The sequence below is a fragment of the Excalfactoria chinensis genome, chromosome 11, assembly GCF_039878825.1.
Source record: "Excalfactoria chinensis isolate bCotChi1 chromosome 11, bCotChi1.hap2, whole genome shotgun sequence".
NCBI classification, from domain to species: Eukaryota; Metazoa; Chordata; class Aves; order Galliformes; family Phasianidae; genus Excalfactoria; species Excalfactoria chinensis.
This window is the reverse complement of record NC_092835.1, coordinates 8,680,879-8,693,001: the sequence shown is the minus strand read 5'-3', so window position 1 is coordinate 8,693,001 and position 12,123 is coordinate 8,680,879. Positions and strand designations below refer to the sequence as shown.

Genomic DNA, 12,123 nt, shown 5'->3' with positions numbered 1-12,123 from the left:
GCAACTGGCTGCAAGCCTGTAACTTGAAGGCAAGCAGTAACTAAGTAACTAATAAATAAGGAGTATACCACTAAAGTAAACAGTACCCTAGCTATAATTAGCTAGCACAGACAAGCTGCTGGTGGTAGATGTCTCTCCGAGTTCCCTCAGGCCCTCTCCAGTCCAACTCCCCCACAGAATCCCTTTAACCAGCATGCTCCTGTTTGACTGCAGGCAAAACAAAAACAAAACCCCTTTTTTCCTAGTCACTCACTAGAATAGGCTCTGTAACAAAAGGAACACCAAGACGAAGATCCCCGTCAGATATTTTTACTATGTTAATTCTTTGAAAGCAAAATACAGCCTGCAATATTGAAGACACATTGGGAAAGTTCTGAAGCCTGCCCCTAAACACACTTATAGTCCCAAAGTCTTTGATGGCCAAATAATGTGAGACTTTTCAAAAGCATGCAATATGCCTGTTTCCCAAAAAGAAAACTCTGTTTTTATCATGTACAGAAAACAGTAATAAGGCACTTCCTAAATCAGAATCAGTTACAGATTAGCAGAGTTCATGCAGTAGGAAACACAAAAGGACTGACAGGAACACTGAAATACACAGCGATCCAACAAAAGCTTCTTGCATGTAATTAATGTTCTACACAAGGCATGCTACCAACTTCAAACAAACCAACCACTGTGCTTAAAGTTAAGCATGTGCACATGTCCTTGCAGGTCTGGAGCTCAGATGCTTAACTTCTTGTGAACACGGCCAACCAGGATCCATTTTCTCATCTCTCTTACAAAGAAAGGATGTGTAAGCCATGCAAACTTGTCAAGCTTTTGGCTTTAAGCTCAGTTTAAGTATTTGAGTCACTGCTTTCAATTTTATCATCGACAAATTTTAGAAAGCCAAATTCGAAAGAGAAATGTGGACAGTAGCAGACTGGTCAACAGATGTGCAAGTAGTGCAAACAATAATTTCCAAATTAAACAAATGTTTGCTCAAAATGTTCTTACAGTATACAGTAGATTATAGGGGCTGACAGCACATCATGATCATTAAACAGCAAAATTTGTCAGAATAGAAAGCCCTGCACCACAAACTGCTGATATTTTGTCATTTCATAATGACTTTGTTTATGAAAACTGTAATAGGACCTGACTCTAGAATTTGTGTTTAAATATACATGAATTCTATACATACCTTAATACTTCCAAACTGATAAAGAAACCATTCAGACTTACAGTGCAATCTTGGAAGACTCATATGTGGCATGAGGAAGCCATAATAGGCTTGTCTTCCTTCCTCTTTGATGCACTCTATTTTTTTTTTTTTTCTTTTGAGTAGAACTACTTAATATCATTTTTAGTACACACAGCAAGATGAGTTCTGAATGAAATGTTTATGTCAGGTGTTTTTTTTACAGAAAGAAATTTCTCCTTATCGACAGAACATTTTTGCAACTGGTGGCCAGATTTGTTTCAGGAGCATCAATACAGACTACCTGCAGGACTTCAGAAAGCTTGTACTGATAACTTCATTTTCTCAAAGCGAATTTTCTCTTGTTATTCCAAGCTGTTTTCACTGTATCCTATATCATGGAATTTAAAAGAATCTCTCAGACTTGATGCTGTATGAAGGTAACTTCAGAAACACTACAGAAGTAGCAGAAGCACTGCTTAGACACTCTTGTCTGGAAGAGAGACTCGGGTAACAGTTTGGTTTTACAGATTGGATGAGGTTAAATAACAAAAATTCTGTTCAGTACTTCAATGTGAACCACTTATATTAGAAGCCAGCAAAAAGATTCCCTTGAAGTTCAAGCCTACCTGCCCAAAGGTTCCAAGGAAACCAAAATGTTAAACACTGTACCCTAATCATCCTTGGTGTCACCAACATACTACTTGACTTCCTTTAAAGAATCAGGCTGGAAATGTTGAAGAATTGACATCTTATTAAATTTCTTAAGACTCTAAGGATTACCCCGAAGTTATCTGATATTAAACAAGATGGAAGAGAGAAGGAAATAAAATAATTTGATGATTCACATAACTCTGTTAGAGAAGAGACAGTCAGAGGAGAAGCAGTGCAATTTTAGGATAATAAATCTTTCCATGTGTCCATCTTACACCATGGACACTTTCTGCTCAAGTTCTAAGAAAATACTTTCACAGACATCTGAAAATGTCACAGAAACCTGAGTCCTGTCTTCTGAAGTCAATGGAGACATTCAAGTCAGTTCTGAAAAATCCTCAGCTAGGTCCTTTTATTATTTTAGACTTACAGTTTTACTTAGCAAGAAGAAGAAAAATTCTTGAATTGTAAATGTCAGAAAAACAGAGGCCACAAAATATAGTTTATCATTTCTCCTCTGAACACTAAGAAACTGAAGGGAGAAAACACAAGGCCTACTTTGAAAGTAGTGGCTCCTATTTTATTATGTTGTCCCAGAACATCAGAGGCAGACATTGTTGGTATGGCTGAGGTTGAATCTTCCCACCAACATTCCATTCCATTTTGTTGTGAGGTGACAGATGGCAGCAGAGGGGCAGTCTGACAAGCTGGCATCTGACATGGAAATACTGTGAAGCAAAGATGTGGAACTGAATTCCTTCATGCAGAAAAAAATTGGCCTACTGACATTCATTGATGCTTGCTGGAGAGGAGGGCTAAGGAGAATCTCCATCCTTTACTGGATGCAGCAAGCAATGTGAACACAGAGGATAAGGAAAAGGCTGAGCTTCTCAATGCCTCAATGCTTGTCTGAACATGAGCCACCAGTGTGCCCAGGTGGCCAAGAAAGCCAATGGCTTCATAAACAGTGTAGCCAGCAGCAGGGAGGTGATTGTCTGTACACAGCTCTGGTGAGGCCATACCTCAAGTACTGTGTTCAGTTTTGGGTCCCTTACTACAAGAAAGACACTTGAGGCTACGGAGCGTGTCAAGAAAAGGACAACAAAGCTGGTAAGGGGACTGGAGCAAAATTCACATGAGGAATGGCTGAGGGAACTGAGATTGTTTAGACTGGAGAAGAGGTGGCTCAGGAGAGATCATGACAACTCCCTGAAAGGTCATGACAAAGTGGGAGTCAGCTTCTACTCCCATGTAACTAGCAATAGGACTAGAGGGAATGGCCTCAAGTTGCACTAGAAGAGGTGCAAGCAGGATATTAGGAAACAGTGGTCAGAACAGTGGTCAGGCACTGGAAAGGATTGAGTCCCTGAAGGTGTTCAGGAAATGTGAGTATGTGGCACTGAGGAGCACATTTAGTGGGCTACACTTGTGGTAAGTGGACAGTTGGACTAAATAATCTTAGAGGTCTTTTCCAACCTTAAAGATTCTATGATTCTAAATAGGAGTCATTACTTTCAGAGTGACCCATTTATAATAAGTAAATAAAAACAATCCTTAAATTCTCCATAAAATCACCCTAACAACAAGCAACTCACATACCCTCTGTCCCCCAAATCCTCAAAGGAGCAGACTTTTGCAAGAAGAAAAACAATATTTTGGCAAATAACAGCGACATGTATAGGGACTGACAAATAATGAACTACTAACCACTCAAGTCATTTTGCCAAGCTCTCATGTTCTTTGCTAATAAGCTGCACACACTGACTACACTTCTAAAGTACCCATAAATGAAAATATTGTATTTAATAGTACTACATTTATAAAATTATTTTCAACATGATTTTTTTTTCAGTGCTCTAGTAAGAAGGAGGATTTTAGTTTAAATACAAAATACTAGGTAAGGCTCCAGGAAGAAACCTTTGAAAAGCAGGGAAAGAAATGCTCTAATGGTCTCCTTCTGTGTGTTAGATCAACACCATGCAGACAGGGATCAACTACCCTTTCCATCTCCAAATGAAGTAAAAATCAAATTTGTCTTGGCCAGTAAGGAAAAATGATTAATATCACAGAATGTGTGTCAGAATATTTTGTGTTCCACAGATCAAAGGAATACAAACAGTATGCAAACCTGTTCTACTAGTGAAAAAGAATGTTTGTGCTGGCACAGAGCCCGCTTTCTATTTTCTAGTATTGCCAACTGACTATTTTTCCTCCTGTCAAATGAGATCCATACAAAATTGTTCTGCCTTCTTACTCACTGTATTTCTGCCTGTTTCCAACAGGCACAATGTATGTTAATAATTCTAATATGAAGTGAATATATAAATCATCAATAAAAAGTTGGCATTGCCCCCCTGTTTAAGACATTCCTACTTTCTATTACCAAGCCTGTGAAATGTGTTAATGATTATAAATTCTTTTCACAAAATAAACCCACAATTATATGTTTTTTTAATATTCCTGATGGATTAAAACACCATTTGAAGTTAAATCTGAAATACAGTAATAATTATGGTAAATTATTTGAAATCTCATTTATTTAAGAATGAGAAAAATAGGCACAATAATTAGTGATAATATCTGTAAAGTATTTCAAAATACTTTGGCTTTCAAATAGATATTAATATATTTACTGCAAATTATTTTATGTTGTATTTTGAGTTTTGAAAACAACAAGCAAAACAAGCCACAAAAAACTGATCTAAACTTGGACATTTCAAAGCTTCACAAAGACGTATGCATTCAACTCCATAAAAGAGAGATGAGGACACACTGCTTAACTACCTTCTGTCTACCTGAAAATTCAAACCAACATTTTTAACTGATAGTTTGCTACACCTAAAAGGGAAATCACAACTATCTGCAGGAGTGACATCCTACACCAAAACAAGACTGAGATATCTACTGCATTCTATCATGTCAGTGATGCATGGAGCAACAGTGTTTGAAAGGACAATGATATAATAAATCATAAAGAAACATCATGTTCTGCTGCTAGTCTACAGGCTTAAAAGCATGAAAAATTTTAACTTCTTGGACCATAAACACTTGCAAAAGGCATTATGGTCTATTATATCTACTTCCATATAACTGAAGCTTAACCAGTATAAAGGTTCTTTAGATTCAACTGCTTTCTAAATGTATTTTGACCACTTAAAACAAAAAGTTATTTATCAAGAGCCAACTGCACAAACACGAAGACCAAGCTGACACTTGAGCTGTAGAACAAGTCGTTCCAATAATTTTTTAAAGAGGATGCCATAAAACTATCTTAGTCCCAAATACCCCCAAAATTTGCTCAGACCACAGCAATCATACTGACTGGTGTTTTTCCCCTGAATAAAATACTTCAGAGTGTTTTCTTTCAGATCATTCAAAACTAGTTTTATGCTTAAAATCATATTGGCTGATCCACAAACTTCAAAATCTGCACAATATTCTTTGAACAGACATTTTGGGAAGAACCTACGACACAGCCCTTCTGCAACAAGGACTTCTGCAAGACAGACCATGCATTTCTTCCTGTTTGAAAGGGGTGAGAAAAGAAGGAAACAAGGCCATGTTTTCCAAGAGAAGCTCTATCCCATTTATTTATCGTGTAACCTCCGGTGCCTCCGGTGGCGCAGCGGTAGAATTCCCGTTTGCAACACCAGGGGGCCCGGGTTCGAATCCCCCCCTGTGGAGCAGGGGGTAGAAGTGCCGCTCTGCTACACAGAGGGCTCGAATCCCGGGAGTTGGACTCGATGATCTCTAAGGTCCCTTCCAACTCGCACAATACTATGATACTATGATACTATGATAACCCACTCCAAACAGAAAATTACCTAGTATTGAGATTTCTTTTGGACAAAAAAATCAAATCAAATCAAATAATAATTTAAAAAAATAACAATAGGTTTGAAGAAGAACTGTAGGGGTTGCTGAAACACCTACAGATAACTCGTACATAAAGTGAGAATGCCACCTGCTTACAAGTGCAAGCAAATGAATCGCATTCAGTCTCAGATGACTAAAAAGTCTAGAGCCAGAAGTACTTTTTCCATCATAGTACCCAAATGCCTCCGAGATAATCATGTATTCATCCTTATGCTTCCAACTGCTAGTAGAATAAATGAAAGAAATACAACTCAATCAAGTTGGTATCCACACTGGTTACCGAAATAATCTAAAGTAGACTGTCAATCACTGCAGTCCTTGAAAAATTAGTTTTTCCCTACTCAAAATATCACCACTTTAACTATAGCCATTTTGGGATATTCAAATCAGCAAGAACATTATATTTCCAGGCTGTTTTAATGGCTTGAATAAACACTGGCTGTGAAAAGAAACAAACTATCAGCTCTCCTTTGAGCGCTACGCTCCTGTGAATTTCTGGAAGGTGGATTTTCAAGATACTTCACTGAATATTCCTAAATTGACTGCCCTTCCACAATGTGAGAAAGAGGTTTTTTCTTATCCCTAAAATGACTGTCTTCAATAAGTGGTGATTCACTGAACTAGCCCTGAAGCTGCCTTTGGAAGCTCAGTATTCAAAAACCATCTGTGCCAGCAAGTACCAGGAGAGGGCTTTCACTTGATGTTTAAACAAATTATACCCTCAGATATTTCAAACATATACTTTCTATTTATGCATTTTGGGATACTAGCCATAGGTCTTGATGAAAAGCCACATTATTTTTCTTAAGTATAACAAACACCTGCACTTAGCCTCTACACCTTCATTCCATAGACAAAAAGGAAAGATTTTGAAATATGCAAATTTTGCATTAATGTTACCTTAGCAATACTCAAATACTTGATGCTTAAAACTACCATGCCTTGTCTTGTTCATTATTTTCTAAAAGCTTTAACTCTTACAACTACATGAGAGTATCTATTTCATAAATGAAAGTAAACTTCAATGCTAATAATAAAAAGCCTTACGTTTCAAGAAAAAAAGCTTGCAAATTGAAACTGAATAGATTAAAAATCCAGAAGGTAAACAAAAACATCTCAAAATATATTATTATCTGGAAAGTGCTTCAGGATACTAACTAAAGAGTATAAATAGTTGCTGCTTTCCCTCTATTGCATGTTTCATCCACTGCTCTATCTTTGCCATGCACTGCTCTGTGTGAACTGAAAGGACCCAGACAGCAAAGAAGAGTTGGGCAGTACCACTTCAGGATTGGTTGATATCTTACATGACAATCACATATTAAATTGCTAAAAGCAGCAGTATTTAGAGATATTTTCCAACTACTTTGCTTGACACCATCAAATAAAAGTATACAATTCTGCACATGTAATATTTCATACTCTGCAAAACGAAAAGCTAAATTCTTCTAGATGATGTCTCATTTCTCTTTACCCTCTCTTAAATTTTTGATGTAAACTGCATTATACATAATAAAAGTAGACTGAGTTAGTGATGGAACTGCTGCCTGCTACATAGGAAGCCATTTCCAGCAGATTATCTAAAATATGAGAATGAAAGAAAGGTAGTAGACACAGTAAATGAAGGTGATAGCAGGTAATCTCAAGTTATCTCCCTCCACCTTGTTCTAAGCTCCTTTTTCAGTGTTCTAAGCCAAACTACCTCAGCAAACTAAGTCAAAACTATTCACTTTTTGTTGTTGTTAGCTTAGTTTTTTGCCAGTTTATCAAATGGAAATGGGTTAGCACAGTGCACAAGAGCCAAAGCCAATGTAAGGGATAGGAATGCACTAGGGACTGGGATAAAGCTCAGAGATCAGCTTAGGCTACTGTGTAGTCACATTATGAAACTAGTTAGATGTTTGGTGGAAGTGTTATTTGAGGACCTCTCACTCCTGTTCATCCATTTTTCTTGAAAATCTTTTTTCCCTGTTTTTCAGAAAGCTGCTCTTTATATGGGTGTGTCAAAGTACATAAATTAGTTACTTAAAACAAAATGTTTGCATTTTCCTCAGAACACACATATAATAGAATTACTTTGACTCCCACGGTGTAGGCGTATGTAGCAGCAACAAAAGAAGTTAAACTGTAACTGAACTATAGAATACAGTACTCAGTAAGATGTATCCAAGGTAATGTAACCACATTATCACAGTTCCCCACCTTGGCTAATATATTTCACTTTTGAGGATATTGCTTTGCTTTGTGTGCTAATAAATATGATCCTACTTCTAGGGCATGGTATTCTTCTTGGAATTACAACATAATGTAGCACGACTAGAAACTCATCTCTGCAGTTGCAGGGCCATTCCATAAAAGGTTCTGACATATTTATCACAAAACCTCAGTTACCAGTATTAGTACAAGCTCCCAGTTTGAACTGAGATCAAGACTACAGTTTTGTTTTTCCAGATTTTTCTTCATGCCCTACCCATTCTTCTATTTTCCTTTGTATAATACAGAGGTGAAAACCAGTACAAAGACACACAAAACATTTGTAGGGAGACACCTACGTACTTCAGGTTTAGCTCTCCTTTTAAAATATTATTTAACATCTGTTGAAAGACAATACTCAAAATTCAACTAAACAATGATGTCATTTTAACTGTGACAAATAAGATAAACTGGACTCACAGCCCTTCTAATTCTGTAGTTTGTATCTCCTTTTCCAGGTTACAGTTCACTGAAAACATCAGAATGCTGTATCTCTAGTTACTCTTACTAGCTTTTGAAAGAATCGGGTCTCTTACTATGTGTATAAACAAATACCTCTCCTCCTATGGTAAGCAGTCCAGGTGAATCAAGCTTCCGTTTCTTCCGGGGACCAATAGCTGCCAATGCAGTTAGATTGGCATCTCTCTGCCTCATTTGTGCAAGTTCTTGTTGCTGCATCTATTAGAGAGAAAAGATAAGATTTTATTCTGCTGTCATAACAAAAAGAGCATTCTCCAGACTTATGAGTAAAAGGTGAAAATCATATATGAACAATTACTAACAGTACCAAGCTATTCCTAGAAATACCATTTTAGCAGCTCAAGAATGCAGCATTGTAGCAGAGTAATAATGAAACAGAGAAATTCTCTTGATTTTCCACAGAATTTCTGCTTCCACATATCACATATATCATGGGGTTTTCGAAAGCCCTGCTCTTAGCCTTCAAAACTGTCTCACCTATTAAGCCCTACATATTAAGTTTACAAAACCAGTTTAATATCAACACAGTGAATGTAACTATTGATTAAAATTCTCAAAAAATACATTTTCTTTTATCTCAGATTTACTTTGAATATTATAACTAGGCTTGATACTCACTTACAAAAAACAACGCTAAATAAATTACCTCTATTTGAACATTAGAAAAAAATAATACTGAAATAAAAACCATAGAAACTGAATCTACAGTTGCTTTATGAGATTGGGATTTAGGTAACAACATATTTAGCTACTTTGAGGCTAAGACAACAGTCTGCCAGTTTCATTATGTAACAGCATCATGTGCTATAGAAAAAGAAAATACCTCAGCTACCACATGATGAAGAGGTAAGATTGCATACTCACTGTATACTTCTTTTACAGAATTAATAATAAGAGACATAGTTCCATGAACAATATTACTTTATTAAATATTCTGATAATCCATCTTGCACAAAAATATCTGATGAGGTAAGAAGTATGTGATTTTAATTAGATAAAACCATTCATAACTCTTAGTAATACTGCAACCCCACCAGCAAATTCAGAGCAAGTATTTGTTTGCAAATCCCACTTTTGTCATTCCTCCCTCAACAGAAATGCATAGAAGGTTAACTCAAGAAATTGAGTAATGGTAATGAAGACATTGTACAATACAGGCACAATTGTTCATTAAAATAAATCTGAACTGATAGGCCTAGATAGAAGTGTCTGACTTTAGGTAAATGTGAGCTGCATATACGAGTGAGGTCCAAATTACCTAACCGATGTTAAAAGGAAAGGAGGTTTAAATAGAAAAGAACAGAGTATGGTATCTTTTCTCCATTCAGTACTGCCTAGAAAAACCAGGTCTGCTTCATAAATCTTTCTTACTGCATTTTTCAGCTTCATTCATTTACCAATGCAACATCTTGGCATTCTTCAGAAAAAGCAAATTTAGTACATTTGGTGTTTGAAAACCTATTTTCACATCTTCAGTTACTATCAGAACTTCAGTACAAAATTATATATAAATAAACACCTAATTTATCTACAGGATAAAAGAATTCTTTAAATACAAAAAAGAAACATGGAAAAAATATCTAAATAATACTGCAAAGGTCTACACACACTTCTCTTTGCCAACTCATATTAGGTTTTTAGCTCAAATATCTTTGGCTCTCTTCCAGATTAAATGCCAGTTAGACAGACCTGCCCGCTTACCCTTTCAAGGTAGATAGCAACAGTGGTGAGCTCTAATCATTTACAAAGGTCATGATCGGGAGCTAGCCCGTAAGCAGTCATTTAAAATTCGATTGATCCCTATTTGTAGTCAGGGAAAGAAAATGGACATTTCAGCTGTATTGTAATTATGAGGCTTCAAGGCAACTGTAAATAGATGTGCAAATCCAGATACCGGCAAATACCTTAGAGAAGAAATTATTACTATAGTATAACATATATCCAGGAAAGGTTGAAGATAAAACTGCATATAAAAAAAGATCTATCATCTTTTTGCTAATTTGCCATACTTGCCAGCCTATAAGGGTTATCACAATTATCAGAAGTCTGATGAATATTTAAGCTAGGGCCAACTGGCTTCAAGTGATCTCAGACGAAGCTGCAAAGTGGATGGCTTCACAGAATAAGAAATTTTGCAGCAGAGAAGTTTTAGTTTCCTGGGAGGCATGAACCAGAAGTACAGCCTGATACATAGCTGGTACAATACAAAGGTTATTGTTATAGGAGTATCTTGTCCAAAGTCACCATTTTCAAACCAGCAGTAAGCTAATACTTTGCCCGCTGAACAATCTGCAATGCAATACACAGTGATGGTGTCAACATGTAATGTACACACGTAATGCTTGTGAAGGATTGTTCCACTATCTGTAATTCAGTATTTTTTCTATTTTTCGCACATGCCAGCTGTGACATAAAACATGTTGTTTGTATAAACTGCACACCGTGGGACGAATCCTACTCTCACCTCAAAAACTGCAATGTTTCTAGTGCTATTTCACTAAGTAAATATTAAACAGATTTGTGAGTATGCAGGAGGGTTTACACTCATTTATTACTCAGGATGTCATGTATTTTTTATTCAGTGAGAAGAGCTAAAGATAGTTTATGATATCAAATACTAATTTTTGACAAAGGCATCGGCTTAGCTCCAAACAAGTGTACAAGATTTTCAGCTAAGTGTAATTTAACAGATGACAGTAAACCTGGCTCAACAGACAGAGCCAAAGGAGGTGGGCTCTATTTCACTGACACTTGGTGTGAGTACTGGCAAGACCTTTCCCTTCACTTTTCTGTGCTCCTCACCTCACTTCACCCAGATAGTCAGACTATAAGCTCTCCAGACATGGATCCTTCTGTACTACATGCTTTACTTACCATCTAGTGCCACTGGGGCTGGTAGACGTTACCTTAATACAAATAAGGAATATCTTGCCAGGTGTAAAAACTCCAGGTAAATACAAAATACAGTTGCTAATACTGGCTTTACAGCACATACCTTGGTATACTCCAACAAAAAATATAAGCCTTTTTATGTGAACCTAAATGAATATTGGTCAAAATGTATCAACTACATCAAAAGCATATGTATGCTATCAGTAAGATCACAGTATCCTGAAATATAATAAAAATGAGGGGCTGAAATTGTGAAATACCTAAAAAGCAGCCTGTTATCATAATACAGCTTCTCTCTTAACTAAGGTAATAATTTCTGGATATTTAAACAAATGAAGCACCTGTTTACAACTATACATCCTGATAAAATAAATAACTTTCTTATTAATTAACATTTTTAGTAGAAATGTATCCAACTCATTACATCAACCAATGAGATACAGCTGCTTCATTGCTGCATTCACATTTACTGTCATTTTCATATCACAGTTCAATATCATTCTTTAACTTGCCTTCATCCACAATTAATATGGATATATTTATCAATATTAAAATTCCTGCCCTCTGGAAAAGAACCAATGCTTCATTTGGAACTACTCTAATCAACAACAATTAATTTTTTTGAAAGTCAAAACATTTATTTAAAACAAAGATGAATATTCCAATATATCACAGAAGAGAACTGCTTACAAAAGAAATCCTAATCTATTTTTAGCACACCACTTACTTCCTTTATGACAGCTTTAACGTACAGAGATGCCTTTGACAAGAAGTACAGCATAAGA

The 12,123-nt window shown here is 36.3% G+C and overlaps 1 protein-coding gene across 1 annotated transcript in view; it reads right to left on the bottom strand.

The window, feature by feature from the left end:
• Positions 1–12,123, bottom strand: part of LOC140257111 (transcription initiation factor TFIID subunit 4-like) — a 126,736-nt gene that overhangs the window by 34,228 nt on the left and 80,385 nt on the right. Inside the window, exon 14 of the mRNA XM_072346133.1 lies at positions 8,522–8,644. Coding sequence (XP_072202234.1) covers positions 8,522–8,644 — 123 coding nt within the window. The remainder of the gene's footprint in view (positions 1–8,521; positions 8,645–12,123) is intronic.